Raw genomic sequence first — 24578 nt, forward strand, 5'->3', positions numbered from 1 at the left:
ACAGCGCAATTTTATTACAATTTTGCTCTGAATATATACTTATAAACTAACTACTTAAGAAAAGTTCAGTTTCATATACAATCCTTTCTGGGGTTTGTGTTTATTGATGATGGTTAAGTTCATAATAAAAATTAAATTAGTAAATTTTCCTATTTATCATTTTTGTTCTGTCCTTTCCCACCCAAAGGTCATGCTTGTTAGTCCAGAAAAGAGAAGCAAGGTAAGGGGTAGTAGTAGCCCTGCCTTCTTTCTGTTTTTAGTTACTGTCACCCCTCCTCCACTCAGTGGTTCTATCCCTCTTTTTTTTTTTTATTGGGTGAGGCAATTGGGGTTAAGTGACTTGCCCAGGGTCACACAGCTAGTAAGTGTCAAGTGTCTGTGTCTGAGACTGGATTTGAACTCAGGTACTCCTGATTCCAGGGCCAGGTCTTTATCCACTGCACCACCAGTAGCTGACCCCAGTTCTATCCCGCTTTTGATCTTCCTCTTTTTCCCAATAAATGTTTGTCTTTAGCTTTCCTTGCCAGACTTAGTTTACTATTAAGTTCAGCACTCTGAACACTCTTCCTTATATGATAATAACCATGATTTTTTCATTCATTCCCTGTCACTTGCTTTTGGTTCCACTTTTGGTTTCATATTTTTTGAAAATCTAAGTTGGTTAACAAGCTTTCTGTGTAGCCATATCAACTGCTTCAAACATTTCCCATTTTCTCCCTAATGAAAATAGTCTCTTTGTGTTCTCATTATATAATTTTTAAGCATTTCTTCCCGTCTCCCAACTCCCCCTGACCCTACCATGAACTTCTCCTATAGAATTTTAGCTGCTGGATCCTAAATATTCTTTCCATGAATCCTTTAAAATCAATTCCCAAATTTATGATGTATGGCAAATTATTCTTGACTTTCTATTTTATTTTTCTTTTCTTAAATTTTATTTTTAATGATTAATTATTCATTTTTTTCTTTCCCACCTCTATAATAAACTTTAAAAAAAAACCTCTTGTAAAATAAATACATAATCAAGAAAAGCAAATTCCCATATTGGCTATATCCAAAAATGTGTGTCATTTTACATATTTAATTCATTACTTCTGGCAGGAAGTGGGTAGCATTTTTTTTTTTATCATTGATCCAACTGGAAACATGGTGAATCAGAGGCCATAAGTCTTTGAAAATTGCTCCTTTTGCAATGCTGTTATAGTATAAATTATTTTCCTGGTTCTACTCACTTCATTCTGGATCAGTTTATACAGGTTTCACTGAATCTGTCTCTTATCATTTTTTATGGAAAATTAGTATTCCATTACATTCATATACTACAATTTGTTTAGCCATTCCCCCGCCCCTCCAATTTGCGGATTTTACCACAAAAAAAAAAGGAGTTGCTATCAATTTTTTTGTACATATTAGACCTTTTTCCTCTTTGATTTCTTTGGGGTATAGGCTTAGTAGTGACAGTGCAGGGCCAAAGGGCATACAGTTTTGTAACTTTTGGGGCATAGTTCAAAATTGATTTTCAGAATGTCTGTACTAATTCAGTTTCACCACAATATATCAATGTACCTGTTTCCTGTAGCCTCTTCAACATTTGTCATTTTCCTTTTTTGGGTCACCTTTGCTCCTTTGTTGGGTTTGAGGTGGAACTTCAGAGTTGTTTTTATTTGCATTTCCCTATTAATAATTAGTAATTTTTTCATATGGTAATGGATTCCTTAGATTTCTTCCCTTTTCATTAGGTTTTCATAGCCTTTGACCATTTATCAATTGGAAAACAGTTCTTTTTCTTCAATATTTGAAACAGTTCCTCATATTTCTTGGAAATGAGAATTACTTTGTAAGAATAACTTGCTCCAGTTTTTACCCAGTAAATTTCCCTTCCAATCTTAATTGCATTGGTTTTGTTTGTGTGAACGCTTTTTAAATTTTATCTAATCAAAACTATCAATTTTCTCTTCTGTGAACCTCTCTTTTTCTTGTTGGATACCCTTTCAACATTCATAGAAAATAAAGGTAATTGGGGGCAGCTAGGTGGCACAGTGGAGTAGAGCACTGGCCCTGGATTCAGGAGGACCTGAGTTCAAATCCTGCCTCAGACACATAACACTTACTAGCTGTGTGATCCTGGACAAATCATTTAACCTTACTGCCTAGCCAAAAAAAATAAAAAAATAAAAAATAAAGGTAATTTCTCCCTTAGTCCTCCAATTTGTTTATAATGTGACCTTTTAGATCTAGGTCTATCTTGGTATATGGTGGGAGGCATCGTTCAGAACCTAATTTCTGCCATGCTATTATCTAGTTCTCCAACTGTTTTTGTCAAATAGTGAGTTTTTATCCCAATTGCTGGGTCTTTTAAGGTTTGTTTATATCTTTAAGTATTTAAGCTGTTTCACTGATCAAACTTTCTATTTTTTTTTAACCAGTACCAAATTATTTTGATAATTACTGCCTTGATTTTAGTTTTGAGATCTGGTACTCCTAGCCCCATTTCTTGTCAAATTTTTTTTCATTATTTTCCTTGAGATTCTTAATATTTTGTTCTACCAAATGAAATTTCATTATTTTTTTTCTAGTTCTTTAAAGTAATCTTTTGGTAGTTTGATTGGTGTGGCACTAAATAAATTCACACCATATTTTCAAGAGCAATGAACTTTTTTGTTTTTTAACAAAAGTTTTTTGCTACTATATTCATATAGTTTCTGTACATTGCAAGGTAGGCTCCCAAGTATTTTATACATTCTATAGGGTTTTTTTTTTTTTAGGCAATCGGAGTTAAGTGACTTGGCTAGGGTCACACAGCTAGTAAGTGTGATGTTACATTTGAACTCAAGTCTTTCTGACTTGAGGGCCGCCGGTACTCCATCCACTGTGCCATCTAGCTGCCCCCATGCTACAGTTATTTTAAATGGAATTTCTCTATCTCTTCCTGCTGGGTTTTATTGGTAACATAAAGAAATGCCGATGACTTAGATGGATTTATTTTATATCCTAAAATTTTGTTTCAATTAATTTTGTAGTTAACACTCCAGGGTTCTCTTACCATCACACCATTTGTAAAAAAGCTAGGATATCTAACTAAATACTAGTGGTGGTAATGGACATCTCTCTTTGCTTTACCCCTGGTCTTATTGAAATAGATTCTGCCTCTTGGTTTTAGATATATATCACTTACCGTTTTAAGCAAAATTGCATTTATTTCTATGTTTTCTAGATAATTTTTTCAACAGAAATGGGCATTGTATTTTATAAGAGGTTTATTTTCTGAGTCTATGGATATGATTACTGACTATTAAGATGGTAATTATGGTTATAGTTTTTCTAATATTGAATTTACCTAGCATTCCTTTGTGACATGCTGCTGTACTTTGCTAATACTTTATTTAAAAATTTCTGCATCCATTATGGTCTATAGGTCTATAGTTTTCTTTCTCTGTTTTGACTCTGCCTGGTTTTTGGCAACAAGACCACATTTGTATCACAGAAGAAATTTGTAGGATATCCTCTTTTCCTTTTTAGCAAGCATTTGTGTAACACTAGAATTGTTTTTTGAATGTCTGATAGAATTTGTTTACAAATTCATCTAGTCCTGGCTTTTTTTGTTAGGAGTTCTTATTCAATTTCTTTTTCTAAGACTGGGTCGACTGAACTCTCAATTTCTTGTTCTGATAACTTGAGTATTTTCTATTTTCCTAAATAGTCATTCATTCCTTTCACTTAAACTGTTGCTTACTGACATATAGGAGGACAAAATTGTTTCCAATGATATACTTTATTTTTTATTCATTTGCAGTAAACTCTCCTTTTTCATTTCTTATATTGGTAACTTGTTTTTTTCCTTGTTTTGATTAAATCAGTCAGTGGTTTGTTTATTTTGCTTTAAACAGGTCTTAGTTTTAGTTATTAATTTTATGGAGTTTTTTAGCTTTCAAATGTCTTAAACTCTTCTTTGATGACTAGAATTTCTATTTTGTTATTTTTTTAAAAACTTGCTGATTCCCCTCTATCCCCTACCCCTTTCTTTCTCTCTCTCTCAAATGGTTAGAGAAACAAACTTTCCCCTCAGGGCTGCTTTGGAAGCATGCCCCAAATTCTGATATATTTTTTCAACACTGTCATCTTTTATGAAATTACCTATAGTTTTTATGTTTTGTTCTCTAACTCATCCATTTTGTAGAACTAAGTTATTTATTTTGCAATTTATTTTTAGTCCTTTCTTTAATGACCCTTTATTGAATATAATTTCATCACATTTCTGTTCAATAAAAGATATTTTAAATTAAATTTTACTTTTGTTTCAATTAGTAAAAACCTATCTTCTCTTCCTCCCATACTCTCCCCAATTGAGAATAAATGAAAAACAAAACCCTTGTGACAATACACAGTTAAGCAAAACAAATTTCCACATTGGCCATGTCCAGAAAAACATGTCATTCTGCACTGATTCTTTCATCTATCAATCATGAGATGGGGAGCATATATCATCATGAATCTTCTGGAATCATGGTTGGTGATTATACTGATCAGATTCTAATTCATTCAAAGTTGTCTTTACCATAATGTTGTCACTTTATATTGTTCTCTTGATTTTCTTCACTATTCATCAAGTCACATAAAAAAAGATGTGTTTAATATTTCTACTTTCCTACATTTGCAAGGTTTTAACATGCTAATACATGGTTAATTTTTATAAAAGTGCTATTCAGAGCTGAGAAACATGTATACTCCTCTTTCCATTCAATCATCAGAGTTTTGTAACATCTACGTATTGTAAAGTTCTATCCAGGTTCTTAATTTTTTTTAAATTTATGTTTAATTAGCTAGCTTTGTCAGGTTCTGGAAGGAATACATTGAAATTCCCTGCTATGAAAGTTTGTTGTTTATTTCTCCCTGTAGGTTGCTTAACTTTTCATTTAAGTATTTTGATGCTTGGAACATGGCTGTTAAATACTAACATTAATTCATTGTCTAGGATACCCTTTAGCAAAATGTAGTTACCTTGTTTATCTCCTTAAGCCTATTTTTGTTGTTGCCATATCTGAGATTATGATTGCTACCATTGCTTTTCTGAGTTCAGTTGAAGTATATAATATTTTGCTTCAGCTTGTTTTAACTCTGTTTAAGTCTTTATGTCTCAGTTGTACATCTTATAATTAACATATTGATGGAATCTAATTTGTAAGCAGAATTTGGTTTCCTCTTCCATTTTATGAGTGAGTTCCTTTCCCTCTATTCTATTCTCTTGTACTTTTTCCCTCTTTGCTTTCCACCCACTCTTTATTTTATTTTTTTATTTTTCTGCTTTTTGGTGAGGCAATCGGGGTTAAGTGACTTGCCCAGGGTAACACAGGTAGCAAGTGTTAAGTATCTGAGGCTGGATTTGAACTCAGGTCCTCCTGATTCCAAGGCCTGAGCTCTATTCACTGAGCCACCTAGCGGCCCCTCCACCCACTCTTTATAATAAATAAAAAGGTAGTGAAAGAGTGTGCTTAGCACCAATGCCCCTTTTCACTTCCCTTCACTTAAACCCTGATCATGTTTTTACCCATCTCTCCTTCTTTCCTTCCAAACCCCTAATTGTGATCCCCTCTCCAAGCTTAGAGTTTTCTTGGCTTATAAGTAACCCCCCTTCTTGAATCTACCTACCCTTTTATTCCCTTTTCATCATTCTCCCTGTTTCTTCCTGTTTCCCTCTTGAATTGAATGTATTTAAAATATAGATAAAATTACAAATTCCATGTGTTCTATACTTCATTCCTGTATCTGTTTACATGAATATATCTGATTACTATAGTCTATTACAATACGACTCCTCACCTTACTTTTACCTACCTTTGAAAATGATTTATCCATTCAAGGTTACATTCCAGTCATGTGTCTCATCCTATGAGGTCGTAGTGGTCGGATTTGTCTCATTGCTGATTTAAGATCTTAAAGTCTATCCTCTGAAGATAGTCAAATTAAGTCCATACCCTATTAAGTCTACCAGCTCTTAAAATATAGGAAGACAACTATCATGTTCTCCCTATTATGTCTTCTCTTATAAGTTTTTCTGATACCACTATTTTTCATATGTTGCAGTTCTGAATTCTGTTCAATTTGCTCATGAATGGTCATTAAATGTAATATTTATTAATCTAGTTTCAAAACCATCTAAATATATCATTACCTATCCCATTTCTCCTCATCTTCAGATTCAGCAGTCTATTTACCATATCAAAAGAGAAAACGAAATTGATTGTTGTTGCTTAGTTGTTTCAGTCATTTTCCATTCTTCATGACACCATTTGGGGTTTTCTTGGCAAAGATACTGAGGTAGTTTTCCATTTCCTTCTTTAGCTCATTTTATAGATGAGGAAACTGAGGCAAACAGGGTTAAGTAACTTACCCAGGGACACAGAGAACTCTGGTCTTCCAGATTCCAGGCCTGTTGCTCTATCTACTGTGCCACATAGCTGCCCTTTACTATAATCTGTTATTGCTGAAATCATGCTGATTTTAATCATTGATTTCTTTGTTAAAGATATATTCCCTTAAAAACGAATTCTAAATATGTCTCTACACTCCAAAGAGATCATAATATTCATAACAGGCGTGTGTGTGTGTGTGTGGTGGCAAAGAACTTTGCTGGAGTCCTAAATAAATCTGAGATTGTTTTCAGGCACCAAGGACAGTGTCATAAATCCTTTGGATACTAAAGAAACACACAATTAAATTTTATTATTTTAGTTAAAGATATCAAAGCAAGAAAGAAGGTAACCCTTCTGAGACCACCCTCTTAAGATTTTGGCTTACCTGGGTGTAGAAACAAGTTTGTTTTTATAACAACAATAAACGGCTCATATTTAAACAGTACTTTGTCATTTTAAATAATTTGACATTCATTACATCTCACTGATTCTCACAATAAAATGCATTTAAGTTTTTAAAAATATATTACTTCCATTTTACAGATGAATTATAGACTAAAGCTGAGAAGGGACTTGTCCAATTTCACAAAACTAGTCACTTCCATAGCCAGGGTTTCTAACTGTAGGATGAGTACCTTTTCTTCTTATAATCAAGCTATTTTATTATGAGAAGCAGTGCGGTTTTCCTTTTCTTTTCTTTTTTTTGGTGGATGGGTGGGGGAGGTGTGAGTTTGTGCATGTGAATGCCAGTTTTTTGTGCAGTCACTATATGATGTCTAACAATATTTTGCATTCAAGAAGTTTATAATATGAACTCTAGAGTTTGTTTGGTAGTAAATTAAATTGAGATTATTAGACATTTTGGCATGAGTCATGAAAATATGGTCTAGGTATGGTCACTACTAGCCCAAGCAGATTTCAAAAATTTCCTACCTTTAATAGACCTCAGTATCTTTGCTAAGTTTAAGTCTTAATACAATTGTTGCCTTTTTTTTTTTTCTTCTTCCAGCTAGTATGTCTGTTTTCATTCTGGTATCCCCTCAGCAAAACTACCAAATCTTAAATTTACAGAAGTGCCATTCAAAGCAAAGTTATAACAGGAAAGTAGAGACAAGTTGATGGGATTTAAAGCAACTTTGAACTCCTAGATTTTTACAAGCCATTAGGTCACTGAATATTTGGTAAGGGCATGTTAAGAAATGTCAGTCTCATCACTACTAGTATATAGAAGCTGTATTAACTAAAGATAGTTCTGATTCATGAAATTTATTTGCAATAGGGCTTTTCTTTATTTCAGATTTCTTTGAGAAATCTAATTCGAAGATGGTAATCATATTAATCTTTCAAGAAGATTATATAAAATCTTTATTTATGAATTTTGCTTCCCAAAGGTATACTTTCCCTAATTTTCCTAATGCATCCTCTTGTTTATCTCTATTTTATTCATGTCCAATATATCTTCAAAATTAATTTATATGAATTACAAGAAAATACGATATGAGATGATATTCAACTTTGTGGGGTGGAGCAAATAATTTGATTCTCATTTGATTTGGAAAGTATATGCTTTCAGTTAAGATAAAGTTAATTATATGTATTTATGTCATCTCTCTGACATTAGAAGTTTCTTGAGGGAAAAGACTACTTAGTATCTTCTGAATAATAGCAACAGCAATGGTCATGTCTGACATTTATATATAGTGCCTTAAGGGTGCTGCAAAGCACTTGACATATATTATTTCATTTGGTCCTTGCAGTAGACTGCAGTATTATTATCATCTCCATTTTAGAGGTGTGGAAACTGAGGTTATGAGAGATTAAGTGACTTGCCTCTGGTGCCACAGACATCAAAGTCTTCCTGATTTTGAAAACAGCACCCTATTTATTGTCATAACACTTTGTACATAAAGGTGCTCAATAAATGCCTGCCAAATTTTAGTTGTAGATTTTCCCAATTCTTCAAATTCATAATTGATTTTAAATATTTACCGAAAAGAAAGATAAACAACCAATAAAAAAGTCAGTGAAAAATGGCATAGATTATAATCATTTTCCAGAAATCTAAAGAATCAGACAATAGAATACAAATATATCACTTAAAGAACAAGCTGTATTCCAGGTTTCATTAGTTATTATTACCCCTGAACTATGCTCATCAAGTGCACATGTGTCAGCTGGGAATGACACACAATAGAGTGGGCAACTTATAAACTCCTCTAAGCTCAGAAACAGTTCATAAAACTGCTTGTGCATTTGGATTCATGCGATAACATCTCCTCTCTTGCATAATCTACTAGATGACACAGATGGGGCAACCCTACATGTGAGAGTGTTTCTTTTGTGGAAGCATTGGACTTTGTAATCCATTCAAGAAATAAAATATAAGAAAGTCAAATATTAGACATTATGTCTTCATGCTTTATTGCTCAGATGTCATCATTTTATAACATGAGATACTAATCATTCACCTATATTTAGTAAGAACTTTAAGCAAACAAAAGAGTCACATAAACACACACACACACACACACACAAATTTATTGATTTAAAAACCATCTCAGTTAAGGACATATGCACCTATCTGGCTTCTACACTTACCCCAAATGGTATTTGCTAGAATTTGTCCCTGACTATGCAGTAACAAAAAGACATACAAGAAAAAAAAGTTTCATCATTGTGTACATTAAATCCATTTCACATTCTTTTTTTCATATTCCAAATGCTGTTTTAATATAATTTTAACTGACATTTATTACTGACAAATAATTTAAAACTTTTAATTTTTTCACATAAATTTCAATTGAGCGAAAATTTTGTTATAAAACATTAATTCACTGTATTATAATAAGTTATAACATTCTTTTTAAAGTACTGAAGCATCAATATATAAGAACTCCCTGCAGTACTATAAAACCTGTGTGCTGTCAATGTACTGTAATTATAAACCTTTTGTAAAAAAAAAAGTTTCTTAGAATTCTCAAGTAGTCTACCTATATGTTAATCTGTATTTTTAAAAATGCATATTTATTTGCTGACACACTTATATTTATCAATATTTGACAAACACTAAAATATCAATATTTTCTTTCACCAGAAACAAAGCTTATTGGCTTATACCTGTATATGTATAACTTTTACAACATGGCTTTAAAGGTTTAGAATAATTACAATTAAACCTCACTGATAAGGAAAGCCCATGTGCCAATGTATGAACATAGTTGTTCAATATTTAGTGACTTTAAGGCTATATATTTCATTAAAATGGTATAGCGATAGAAAGACTAGCTATGTGAAAATTTTAAAATCACTACAGTAAAGTTCCACTTTATTTTGTTTGTGATAGATGTAGCCTATTATTAATTTTTAAAAGTTGTTATAACTGATAATGCCTAGACATAAATAGGCTAATATAGAAATTCATTATGACACTTTATGTTATTACACAGATTCACAAGCGAGATCCTGGTCTCTGAAACCTAGCACACAGTCAAAGGTGTGATATGACATGGAAAGTCTATAAAACAGAATTTGTCCCACATACTCCAAGCGAACATTATTATAAAGAGCTTACATGCACACACAAATAAATTTCTAGTTGAACTTCCATTCCATTTTCTAGACATATTCTTATTGTAGAAAGAAATCTGTTTAACAGTATATTCTTAGAAGTAGGATTTTATAACTAATGTTTATACAAGTGACACTTCTTTAAAAAATTAAAATTTGGAAAATGTTCCTTACATTACGATATCTATGACTAAAGAAAAGGCCATAAAGAAATAAGTAACTAATTTATATGTATTTCATACGAAAAATTTCATTTAAAATTCATGTTAAATGGAAATCTGTTTTAAACGTGTTCACCTTTAAGATATATAATCTAGCTTAAGTATACTTGTACAACTCTTTAACAAAGAGTAAAACCTTAAATGAATAAACTTTCATAAATAATAATGAAACAGCTGCTTATATTTGTGGTTTATGTCTTAGGAGTCCCATTAATCTTAGTGGGTCATATGCTGGGGTGGTTCACTTTATGTGATATTAGACCACTTTAGTTTTCTGGCCAATTTTTACATTTCCAAAACACAGTTTTATTTTATGAAAACATAACTATAAGCAATATAGTATTCTTAAGCAAAATGCATTTTCAAATATAGAAGTAAATTTGTTATAATATTTATTCAATAAAAAGCACTTCTATGACAAAAATTTATTTTTTAAAAGAAACAAATGGAAATTTTTCATTTAAATATAAAGCTTTGGGCTTCATTTTTAGTATTAATTTCACTTATATTTCAGTAAAGTCTATTACACCATAAAATATTAATGAAAGCTATTTACTACTACTTATGTAGACATCAGCATAATTTCCAAGGCAAAAAATGTCTCCAATGGAAATACTGAAATTAAAAATACTTGGATTGATCCATTCATTAGTATAATGCTCTCAGACATTTTGTTGTTAAGAAGTCCATGTAACTGTTAAGAGCTATTTAAGATATCTGCTACAAATTCTCAGACTTGTACACACACACACGCACACACACACACAATTGGGAAAATTGAGGTAATCACCTAGATTATTCAAGTGAAAAAATAAAAGTTTTGCTTTAATTATCCAAATCTCAGGTTCTCCTTTTGGCCTGAATGAACTGGATAATTACATTATTTCTTTACTTGACTGGGTGTATATAGACAAAACCATGATGAACTATGTTCAAGAGATAATATTGTACTTTTGAAGTGAAAATCTCATTCAGGAAGATTTTTGACAACGTTCAAGTACATAATACCGTAAATGTGAAAGGAATATGAAAGACACCTAAAAATGTGAGCCTGTACCTTTTGAGAAGTTTGTGATTTCAATTTTAAAAGATACAGATATTGAAACTATCATAGCTGATAATTTCATTCTGACATGAGTTTAAAAGGTTAAGTTACTATCTGAAGTAAGGTAATCTGGTTGCCTTTCACAGCAGCCTGCGAGCTCTGCAATCTGCATAGCGAGGGGCATTTGTCATCATTAGCTAAGCAGTGACAGCTGGCACCCAGGGTGTCCCAGATTCGAGAAGTGGCAGAAGCACTTCCTTAGTTCGAGTTGCCATGAAGTACAACATGTTTCATAAGGATCAAGAATTTCTTTATGTAAAACTTTACGATATAACGCCAGTGAACACATTTGAATTTTCTGTAACACGTATAATACCAATGATAGCACACAATTAGCAGGTTGCCTCTAGACAACAAGATGCCAGAATACAATATGAATAAACATTCCTTGCCTGCTACCAAAGAGGAATAGATGTTTATAGCATTTAAACAGCTAAGGTTGTGTATTTTTCTATGGCTATTTTAAGATGCTCAATTCATTAAGTCTACCCAAAGCAAAAAAACAAAACACAAAACCACAAAAATCCTCCCTCCCCCAAAAAAAAGACAATACCCCCCCAAACAACATATGGGCTCCAAAAAAATGTTTTTTTCCCCCTGATAAATTTAGATTTCATAATTAACAAGTTTTAATTCATCACATATAATCTATGGAAAGTTTAAACCAACTTACAGTCATTTCTTTTTTTGTATCACAGCACCTAACACAGTATCTTGCCTGTAGTAGGTACTTAATAATGTTTGTTCAATAATTCAATTAAAAAAAATTTATAAATGGCCTGTTACTTGCAAGACACTCTTTCTAGACATAATACAAACACTTCCCTCCCCCCCAAAAAAGAAAAGAAAAAGATAGCTTCTCCCTTGAATTCAATTCACATCTGGAATATGGCATGAAATCAGTCAAAATTAAATGACCACCATGGTTCTATATGTCCAAAATGCTATAGATAAAAACATTCAATTGTCTCAATAATCTGGATCTTATGGATTAATGATTTGCTTGAAAGCATTCTGAGAAATGTTTAAAAAGGAGGCTTTACAGTTTAATAAGCTAGACCAACTAGAGATGCATGGGTCTAAAAGTAATAATCAATGTGACTTTTCACAGAAGAAATATAAAAATAAAAATTCTCAATAATCATACAACTATAACTTTGGGTATATTTTTTCATTCAAGGGCCTATAAGGCAAAACAAAGTTTAAATATTGGAATGATTTCATCTAATGCCATTTATTTGAAAGAATAAGAAAATTACATTCCTTCTAAACTCATCTTTAATGTCTGGAAATGTAATCAATAACACTAGAGTTTTATATTATTATGTAAACTAGTTTTCACAAATAAAACTAATTTTTGTGTTAATGTAAAATCTATGCAAATACATGCAGTCATTTATCAGGAAAGCTGACAAGCATTCCATATTGGAGGGGGAAAATGAAACTGCCTCAAGAATAGAGGCAATTAATTATTTCTGTATTTTCTCTTCCTCTGTCTTGAGGCACAAAAGTTATCCATCCAGTTAAAATAGCAAATGAAATAAAGAGTTTTTTTTTTATTTAAACACATATGGCTTTTGCCTGCAATACTGATCACCACAAGGTCTACAGATGCCCGTGGCTAAATTGTACACTGGCAGATGCACACAGGGGAAAACTGTGCTAATGCAGCGTGGAGAGCAAAACAAATGAAGAACTGAATTTGCAGAGAGAAAAACATTTTTTTCCCCATTGAGTTATGCATTTTGCCTATCAAATAACAGATTAAGGTTACAATAAAATTAAATTTAATTTGCTGCATCAAAACAAAAAATAACTAAGTTTGCACATACATATATATATACATGATAAAGTTATTTTTTTTAGAAAACTAGGTAAATATATAAATTATTTACACAATTAAGAGTTAACACATTTTAAACTAATGCAGTGAATATATATACATATATTTGTAGTTACTCTTATCTTATTATGAAGGTACAATTGAAAATTGGAAGAATTTAGCATATGTGATGTTAGTTACTTCCTTAGAACTAAAAAGAATTCTATAGTTACTAGTTATTTCTTCTTGCCAGCATTATTAAAGATCAAATAATGAGGTCATATTCAGGTTTCTGGTAGTACCTAAAGTTTGTATGAGGAGAAGAAGTAAGTATTACAGTAAACATTACTGGAAATATCTCAAAATTATTGAGAATGCATTGATTTCTCTACTGGGAGGCATTAATATCAACATTAAAAAAAGAATAGAATCATCAAAATAATCCGCCTATTAAGTGAAGCAAAAAAAAATAGAAAACCCATTTAGATGTTTACATAAAAGTAACAGAAAGGATTTTTCAAGCCTGCTGATTACAATCATCAATGAAAAATATTTATCAAGGACCTACTACTTTCAGAGCACTCAGCTAGGCACTTGGAGATACACAGCAGCAAGAGAAATTAATAAAAACCTTAATTACATTTAGGTTTAATATTTATAACCATTTAAATTTAAATTCAAATTAATATTTCTAAAAAGTTGATATAAAAAGCATACCACTTAATATATATGTATTGATGAATACTGGCTCCAAAAAAAATAAAAAGGACTTACTCATGAAAAATAAGAAGCAAAATTACTATTTAAACTTGAAAAGACTTTTCCCCAAGGGAACAACAAAAGTGGATTATCAATTATGCCATAAATGTTTTTTTTCCTTTACAATACACTTGGGTTTTCTAGTCCATATCTGGTGAAAAAAAGTATAAAAATTCTCCATTTGTCTAATTCATATAAGTATACTAACATAACTTTATTAGCATCTTCTTTTGGGGAAATGGCCATGAAAACCCCAACTGTTGGTCAAACAAGTTAAGGACTTCCAAAACAAATTCTTTATTATATATCTCATAAATAAGGGATATTTAAATAACTGCTTAGTAGCAAATTAGAAGCTGCAGATACAGTAATTTCTTTTGCTTAAAATCATTAATTCTAACTATTCCAATATAATTTTTTAACTCTATTAAGATGAGTACTCATGGTTTCAAGATACCTGTATGTAAAAGTTTCATGTGAGACTAAGGTGAAGAACACCAAAATTATTCCAACTGGCAAAGTGAATGAAACATCAATCACTAACTACAATGTCAGTAAAATATTTAAGAAAATAAAGCTGGAGCTACAACTTTAATTCCACTGGACTCTTAAGTTTTCCAGGATACATGAAAACATGAAAATTCTTTACTTTTGCATCTTTAATTTAGACATGTACATTTTAAACACAAATAATTACATAAGCATTTACTTCCAGTACTACTTGTCTTGATCAACCATTTTTGTCCAATCATTATTTAGAACAAAATGGAAGATTAGTGATACTAATTAGTATTAGTGATTAGTGAGTATATTATATAATATCTAAATAATTATTTTAAAAGAAGAATATAATTAGGTAAATTATATCTTTTATAATGTATATAGTCATCAGTTCAAAAAACAATGGCTAAAATATTTATGATTTAATAAACTAATTTTACATTTTTTTCCCCCTTTGAATGACTTTGTTATGTTGAGGATAATGTAATAAAAATAATTTAATCACTCTATAGTTTCTATAATTTTTTTAGACTTGTAATTGTATTTCTCTATCACTTAAACACTGGATTATGAGATATTTCATTAAAAAGTTAACTTTTTATGAATGTAAAAGGACATGCAGTCACTGGAAGTTCATAATCATAGAGCTATATTCTCAAGGTCAACATTGAATATTTTCAGTTGCTTAATAATATGCAGCATGAAACAATAAAGAGAGTTCTTTAGTCCTGAATGACCTGCTATACATATAGTAGAATAAATATAAATCCTTACTCATTCCCTACTTTTCTCTGGATATAACAAAAAAAGAGCATTCTGGATAGCTGTGAATACTTAAAATATAAATACATATACAATCTAGGTGAGGTTTATATTAAGGAACACCTAACCTGCTGTAATCTATTTAGAAAAGAGCCATATGAAACATGTCCTATATGAATAATCCTAAAATTTGCAAACAATATATAACCTATTCATATACAAAATGAATCTAAAATTAATAATGAAACTGATTACATTGGAGTATGTATGAAAAATTGGTATACATGAACTCAACATTTGTTTCATTACATTCAATAAATCAGGAACTTTAACATAACCTGTTATTAAGAGGGTTTGGAGGCATTCATCTTATATTATGACAAATATATATTTATGATATAATTTTAATATTAATGATGAAATTCAGAAGACTCATGAGCCTCTGTTTATATTCCCAAGTGAAATGGGGAAGTGAGGCATTATCCAGTTAATTTGAGTTAGAAAAAAAACAAAAATAAAAACCTGACAAATATCAAGATAGTTGAAGTAATTGTGGGGCTTTAAAAAAAATCAGATCCGGATAACTGCTTCAATTCTTCACTTGTGTTTGAGTATGAAGACATTTCTAAAGTATATTTCTAAATTGAATCTTCAATGTGAAAATTATTATCATTTCAACATCTGGTACCACCAATAGAAAATCTGATAATCACCACGGGAAAAAGGATCTAGAAAAACAAAGATATAATTACGTACATCTCTGGCTGGTCTATACAAGTGAATAGGTAAAGTGAGGCAGTTAACCTTGATGATCCAAGCAAAGACCTCCCTCCCCCACCCTGAAATCTGCCTTTAGCCACACTTAACGGCATAATTCAGGTGAAGAAATGTTGAAGGTACCTAGTTTTTTGAGATGCTTAGCTCATATCTCTATTCTTTCATAGATTTGGTAAAATAAACATGCTTCCATAGACCCGTGATGTCATCCATGTGGGTCCTCCTTCAGTGACTTCAAAAACATGAAAATCACTTTAGGAAACTATTGGAACTTTTAAAGGTTTCAGACTATTTTTGTTTCAAATGTTCTTATGTTATATGCTACAATTGGGATGGGGAAAAGTGCAGGTGCTATCAAATTGAATTTTCAGAAAAGGTCCCTCTACTTTACTTTATGTAATATGACACATAAAGAAAACTCCCCACAAATATCTGTCTTAAATTTCTCTAGTGTAACAAAAAAATATATGGTGGCTGGCAGAACAAAACAGATGAAATAGTCTGGATGTATTAAAAAAAAAAGTATGAGAGAAAGGTGGGGTGGGGGTGGGTGGGAAGGAAGAATGGAAATAAGATCTATTCAATGAGCCTTCAAAGCCACTCCAGCAGTAGGGATAAATAATTTAATAAACTCAACTTCATATTCTTTTTTATCTCCCTGGTGCAATAAGCAGATATTAAAAAAAAATCTTTAAATTCATGAATACTGGTATATAGAATCACAGCCAGCAGATAATGAAAAAACACAGGAAGTAATATCTCCACAAGCACTTAACATATATGTGCATATGCTCTAACTAACCATTATTTTTCCCACATGAAAAGACACTATTGTGGAAATTTATGAGCCTGAAACTCAATTTTTCAAATTAGGTTTATTAAAACACAGAAACCTTTTATTCATACATTCCTCAACATAATTGGGCTTTTTCTGTATGTATGCACTAATAAGGTGGCTATTTACATGTCACTTTGTCTACAGCATGTACGTACAAAGGACGAGATAATGGGGGGAGGGATAACTAGGGAATCATATTTCAGGAAATATACCTTTCCTTGTGTTTCATACACTTAAAATTTTGGGGAATAAAAACATTTTAGTAACATTAATTCTAATATAACTATGATGATAAAATGGCGTGTGAATGCTAACTCTAAACGCCACATTTTCAAAATGTCAGACCATGGGGATGACCAAATAAGTTCAATACATGGTCACAGAAAGAAAAAAATTCTAAAATAGAGTCTGTTATACCTCAAGGTCCCAAATACCATACAAATGTAAACGTTTCAGTCATTAAATCATGAGATTCTTGTTCTCCCTTCAATTAGGTTGGTTTTCAACAATTATCATTCTATTATTAGCTCATGTCAAGAATGTCTGCATGCATACCATTTAAAACAATTCAGCATTTATTTCTTTAAGCTGGGGAGACTTTAATAAGCATACGTTTGCTGCAATACTAACAAATGCTCTCATATTTTAAGCAAAATATTTATAATTTAAAAAAAATCATTACTAAAGATGTACCACAGATAATTTATATAAGTTCACCAAGTGTGTTAATCAAAGCATTTTATGTTATCTTGGTACACTATTCCATGATTTTAAAACAGTTTATTTTAGAGGTGAAGTACATCTTTTAAAAGAAATGACTTACATAAAATGTTTCAATATTCAAAACACAGAAAAAACATTTTAACTGAATTAATGAATAAACTAATATGTCAGCAACTCTATAGATTGAATATTTCCCTTTCATGGGACATCACAGTTATAAGAGAAAGAAGATACACTACTTCACTAAGACTTTAATTTTAATTTTCTTTTCACCAATGACTGGTGTCTAAGATCAACTGAAAGGTTTTTGCTACACAAGGCAATTCATTTCACGTGTTCATTGTAATAGAAAATCACTGTGTTGCAGCAACAAGCAGGACTTGCGCAGGAGTAATATTATAGGTCGCCCAGTTCACCAACAGTGACAGCAGCAGATCTGTGAATCTTGTGTTATGTAAATCACTGTCAGCTCCATATGCGAAGGGTACTCAGAAAAGCAGCTCAGAAAACAGCAGCAGACTCACTTTCCTCGAAACTGAATTACTTCACTTTCCTGGAATACACTTTGACTAACAAGTTACCCTAGTGCCTTCTCACTCTCCATTTTTCTTCCTCAAAGTGCAAATCATTAGTGAAAAGCCCCAGGTTGCACCAATTAGTTTGCACAAAATGTTTCGTTGTTTAGCTTCGTTTTAACCCAATTAGGCCGAATAGGCTACAGAGTCTGTAAGATCTACCACCTGCGTGTCTGGGTTTTTCAGAAGGTCTATGGCTCCCGCCCACTGCATCCCCATCGCGATTCACATTAAACCCAACTGGAGGGCTTATTGAGCATGGATACAAACATATTAAATCACCCCAGTAGGTGTTAATGTCTCCCAAAACTGCCCGGGCGATTTATCTGCCCCCATATTCCATCACATCTAGAATCAAATGTGTTCATTTCCAGGTGCCCCCCCCCCCCAAAAAAAGTCAAAACCAAAACTTAAACCATAATAGACAAACACACAGTAGAGTCTATGGATGTCTGGGTATTCTTGAAAAATAAAGTGACTTCATTATACTTTGAGCTAGAAAAAAATAGCTGATAAGATTTCAACTGTTAAATACATAAAAACTGAGAAACATTCCAAGGAGATTTGTGTTTAGTTTGGTTTATGTGTGACTGCTGGCAACTGAGGTAAAGTATAGTTAGGACAGGGGATGGGAAAACCAGCAGGCAACAAGGAAAGTGGCAGGGCATGAGACCCGAAGAAACAGAGAAAAGACTTGGGGAGAGAGACAGAGGCAGAAACGGGGGCAGAGACAGGGAGGGAAGCAAAAAGAAGCAAATAGGTGTAGGGCAATTAGAGAGAGAAGAGTAGGGGTTAAGGACTGGAGAAGCAGAGAAAAAAAGCAAAAGACAGAAAGGGGGAGGGGGGCAAAAAGCAGTTTCCACTAGGTTAGGCTAAAGGCAGCTTCTTCCTTTTTCCCTGAGAGGCAACAGCAATACACTTTGCCAGTCAGGACCTCTGTTCTGATTTGTCTTCTCTTGACTCCTTTTCCTTCTACAAAAGGTGGCCTGTGTTTACTAGTAACTGAAAATTAGGCAAAAATGAAGAGAAGCATTTAAAGAATTTTTAAACCCAATTCCCAGCCCTACCAGAAGGGACAGTGCTTGGGTAAGGAAATCTATGGATGGTAGGAGCCCAATATTTGTTTTATAATTTCCACCTAGTAACAGAATTTATCAGGATTCTCCACAGATTACCAGAGAGGTCAAAGAATATATGGTTTTGTGATCTTAAAATAAAGTGTAAAAAATAAGTTACAAGATGTGAACATTTTTGATTTGTAGGAACAGTCTAATACAAATAGGGAAGGTCTCTTGGGACCAGTCACCTATAAATGGGGGTAGGGGAGGGGAGAAGGAAGGATGTCTATCGATGGGGAAGAGTCAAATGAACTATTTTAAACTGGGAAAGGAAAAAAAATTAAAAAGTAGCTTCCCATTAAATGTGATTGAATGTGACTGGAAATTAATTTGGGTATTTCAAAATCCATCCCAGTTTTAAAATATAATGGAGAAACCTACTGAGTATTCCTTCAATTTGATGTACTTTGCCAAAACAAAACAAAACAAAAACCCACCAAAAATAGGTAAGAGAAGTTTTCTTCTCTCCTAAAGTTTTAAAAATTTTGATGAGTAATTCTTAATTATTTCAAAATTGTCAAAATGAAACATTCCTTTCTTGAAGTTCGATTAATCTTAAAATATGATCAACAGTTCCTTTTGAAGTATATCAAGGGATGCTACAAAGGAGGATCTGGCAGTCTTTACACTCTGCAAATTCAGGCTACCACTGTGGACACTTAAGAGAGAGTTCCTTAAATACAGACATACAGACAAACCCAAAATTCCAAACCTTCAAACTATCAAGTTAGTGATATGCCAGCATATCTGAAATTTTTCTTGTGCCCCCATTTATTACAACACAGTTTGAAATAAGTTCACATTAAAATAAACTATACAGAGAAATAATTTCCTATTTATTTTTCAAGCACTTTCCAAGGCTACATATATATTACATAGTTCAGCACATTGATAATGATGGAGAAAAGCCTACAATCACACAAGAGGAGAAACAGGGAGTTGGGGGAAGGTTTACTAAGTATCTAACTTTTTTTTACTTAGTTGATTAATCAAGGACAGAAATCACCAGACACTTTTTCACAATTGGGATTTTAAATATTTGTTTCAACTGCCACAAATGAAAAAGTCAAATAAAGAGCATACAAAATATGCATAACTTAAAAAAAACCTAACAAATCTAACCCAGTGGAACAAGTAAAATGTTATTTAAAAGCTATTTCATAGCTACTTACTATCTAAAAAGAAAACTTCAAAACTGAAAAATTACAAACATCTACAAGGTCAAAAGGAGAAAAATAATCTCACAGCAAACACAAATTAATGAATTTGTCTATGAAAACTCCCTTCTAGTTCACCAACTGATGGATGACCATCAAATACACCTGCAGTCACATTTCAGCCGTAGAGATACAACCAGGATTTCACTGCAGAAGAGAAGGATTTTGCCAAGTTCTTTCAAAACGTCAATATGCTTCAAGTAACACCAAAGCTAAGAGATTCTTCTTGATTTCCAAAAGTATCTAGGTAGCCTGGGTGGTTTTCTGCCGGCAGCAGCCTCCTACCTTTGGTTTGCGTGTCTATATCCAAGAGGGGGGATTAATTAACCGGGTTTGAGCTGAAGTAGGCTGCGGTGACGAGCCCAGTGGCGATTGGCCGCCCGCCTGCCTGGCCCTGCCTTTATAATTTCCACTCGAGTGCATCTGGGCTCTTATACAAACCAACAGCAGCTTCTTCTGACATACACACACAGACAGACATCCAACACTTTTACACCATCTGATTAACAGCCTGGCACACATTGTGATTACAGGAAAACATAAATAAATACAAAAACAGTTTATTATTTTGACTACTGGAAGAGCTTTTCTGTGTCTCAGTGCAACTTTTGTTTTGCTGGGAAGGTGATCTCTCCATGCGTTTCTCTCACACGGATTCTTTAAAAGAGGGAGAGGAAGAGAGACAGACAGACACAGAGAAAGTGAGCCAGACAGGGGGAGGTGGTGGGGAAAAGTAATCTTTCCCTTTAAAACCGGCTGGGCTCAAAGATAAAAGGATCTGGAAAACAGCAACTGAGAAACAACAGCTACAGCGCATTGGAAAGATTGTTTTGGGGGGGTTACGTTTCGGAGGACAGCAGCCTGTTTCTCCTCTGAAGTTGGCTCCAGCTTTAGCAGCCGCATTGGATCCCACAGCCTATTGTGAGACTCCGGTGTACAATCCGGATCTCTGCCCCAACATGATCGCGGCCCAGGCCAAGCTGGTTTATCATCTGAATAAATACTACAATGAAAAATGCCAAGCCAGGAAAGCCGCCATCGCCAAAACTATCCGAGAAGTCTGCAAAGTAGTTTCGGATGTGTTGAAGGAAGTGGAAGTGCAGGAACCCCGTTTCATCAGTTCTCTCAATGAAATGGACAATCGTTATGAGGGTCTGGAGGTCATTTCACCCACAGAATTTGAAGTGGTGCTTTATCTTAATCAAATGGGGGTCTTCAACTTTGTGGATGATGGTTCCCTGCCGGGATGTGCCGTGCTAAAGTTAAGCGATGGGCGTAAAAGGAGCATGTCTCTTTGGGTGGAGTTCATAACAGCCTCCGGTTACCTCTCTGCTCGGAAAATCAGGTCCAGATTCCAGACCTTGGTGGCTCAAGCAGTGGATAAATGTAGTTACAGGGATGTGGTAAAGATGGTGGCAGATACCAGCGAAGTGAAACTGAGAATAAGAGATAGATATGTGGTGCAGATTACCCCAGCTTTTAAGTGCACGGGGATCTGGCCAAGAAGTGCTGCCCACTGGCCACTTCCCCACATCCCCTGGCCGGGACCCAACAGGGTAGCAGAGGTCAAAGCTGAAGGGTTCAACCTCTTATCCAAGGAGTGCCACTCTCTAGCAGGCAAACAGAGTTCAGCGGAGAGTGATGCCTGGGTCCTGCAGTTCGCAGAAGCAGAGAACAGACTACAGATGGGAGGTTGCAGAAAGAAATGCCTCTCGATTCTCAAAACCTTACGGGATCGACACCTGGAACTGCCAGGCCAGCCCCTGAACAATTACCATATGAAGACTCTGGTTTCTTACGAGTGTGAAAAGCACCCCCGGGAATCGGATTGGGACGAATCTTGCCTGGGCGATCGCCTTAACGGAATTTTACTGCAACTTATATCCTGCCTACAGTGCAGGCGGTGTCCTCACTACTTCTTACCAAACTTAGACCTCTTTCAGGGCAAACCTCATTCAGCTCTGGAAAATGCTGCCAAACAAACGTGGCGACTGGCTAGAGAGATACTTACTAATCCTAAAAGTTTGGAAAAACTTTAGAGGACAATTTTAATAAGGGCCGAAATGATTCCCAAGTCCTGATGAAAATTAAACTTCCTGTTTGAATCACAGTCAAATATTCCACTTGACAATGCAAACAATAGCTTATTTAAAAAGGAATTTACCTCTTATGCATCATGGGGAGGGGGGTGGAGAAAGGGGAAAGAAGGAAGGGGAGAAAAATTCAAACTCGAGAGTACTGAGACTTCTTTTCAAAGCATTTTTCATCTCCCCTGAAAAGTCCACAACACCTGGAAACAACTCGGATAAAAGACAACACGATAGTGACTATCCTGCCTATAACATCAATGGATTATAACAACCTCTGGTGATTTTAGGTACCTGTCAGTGAGTAAATGATATTTGAATGCGTCATCTGAACAAAAGTCTAATGTACATTTTAATTTGTATCAAATATTGTGATCTCACATTGTCTTTGAAAGTGTGGATGTTGGTGTTTTGTGATTTGGTGAACAGAAGTTAAATTGCCATTTATGGATACTTCAGGACATTCTCTGCTAATGGAGATACCATTTAAAGGTAGATTTTTCTCATGGTACTTTGGTTAACTGTCTTGGAAATTGTCTGAACTTAAAAGTTTACATTTTTGTTTCAAATGTATTGCTTGTTCTATTTCTAACATTCCATAAATATACTTGAAATGTTATTTAAATATATTCAGAAGAAATTTGGATTCTGCTTATATAATAACGCTTGAATATCTGAATTATATATTTGAAAAATGCACTTGAAATACACTGGATAATTACTTTTGTGAATTAGATTTTAATTTCTGTTGCTGGTTTTTATTTAAATACAAGCTAATAAATGAAGTAAAAGAAAAGTTGTGTTTCAATTCAGAATTAATTTTTTTATATTTGAAAATTTATTATGCTTCATTTTGAAAATTAAGCTTACACATTCTTTAACACCTCAGAAATATACCAGTGTAATCAGAGAAAATAATGGTAAAATAATGCTGAAATAATGGTGAAAACCCACTCCCACTTTAACTACTAAAGGCTATCAACAACTGTCAGTTTCTTAAGTAGTGATTATCAGAATAGCAGTATAACTTTTTATAGTGGTCAAAATATAATTCCACTTAGAAAAGGTTTTCTTATTCAAGTTAGGTTTTCATAAGGAATATTAAGGAAAAGTCAGTTCACTAGAGCAAAGGGTATTGAAACTATCTAATTTTTTTTATGAAATTCATCTTAACATTTGAAGTAAAGAATAATAAAGGGAGATGACTGATAGATGAAGTCTAGCCAGTAATAATAAGATAAAGATTACTTCTGACTTACAATAATATTTTGCTTGATAAAGATGCCAGCAAAACCCTAAAATCAGAAATCTAATCAGCTTATGCCTAAAGGCAATGATAAAATTCAATACAAATGATGAAAATTATTTAATATTAAAATGTATTTAAAATTATGTGATTTGTTTTGAAATTAGGAGAAAAGAGTTTGAAGAAAATCCTGCTTAAATTAAATATTTATAGTCAACAAGTGATGAAAAGAGCAAACCAACTACACATCTTGAGTTAAAAGATTTGTTTCATGATTTTTAGTATGGCGAATATTGTTTCCCAAAGACCAATTCGGTGATATTTATTTTATTTGTCTGGTCAGTATTTGGACACTAGACATGACTGGGTTATAACCTAGTCGAAACTCTATTGGGAATTCATCTTTGAAAATGATGGAATAATTATTCTTGAGAAATATTTGAAAGAACCATCTCTGCAAACTGATGCAAAAGATTCCTTTCCTACCTCCATTCTCAAATACAGAAAATTCTGTTTAGAAAGGTACTGTGATATAAATACGAAAAAAAGCTGGCTATAGAAAACAAAGTACAGTGGTACAAGCAAATACCAGATCTTCCTCCATAACCCTCTAAAGTAGTACTGTATAAACAAAATACAATAATTTATGTATCTTAAATGTGACCAAGTATTTTGTAGTTTCACACATAAATATACACATTTTTCAAAAATACAATTTAAAATGAAACAATGAAAAGTCAAGGCTTTTTAGAAAACCAGCTTTTTGAAGCTTTTGGTAAAGCTTAAATCCACTAGTAATTCTTATTTTAAGGAATAAAGTCAATTAAAAAATACAGGTAGAATTCTTTAA

General features: G+C 33.2%; 2 protein-coding genes across 6 annotated transcripts in view; one reads left to right on the plus strand and one right to left on the minus strand.

The window, feature by feature from the left end:
- Positions 1–24578, minus strand: part of NBEA (neurobeachin) — a 769899-nt gene that overhangs the window by 180924 nt on the left and 564397 nt on the right. The gene's annotated exons all lie outside the window — the stretch shown is intronic.
- Positions 21289–22554, plus strand: MAB21L1 (mab-21 like 1). Its single transcript, XM_027877690.1, has one exon. The coding sequence runs from the start codon at positions 21355–21357 to the stop codon at positions 22432–22434; it is 1080 nt and encodes a 359-aa protein (XP_027733491.1). The 5' UTR covers positions 21289–21354; the 3' UTR covers positions 22435–22554.

The sequence above is a fragment of the Vombatus ursinus genome, unplaced genomic scaffold (assembly GCF_900497805.2).
Source record: "Vombatus ursinus unplaced genomic scaffold, bare-nosed wombat genome assembly UNPS02014813.1, whole genome shotgun sequence".
In the NCBI taxonomy this organism is placed as follows: domain Eukaryota; kingdom Metazoa; phylum Chordata; class Mammalia; order Diprotodontia; family Vombatidae; genus Vombatus; species Vombatus ursinus.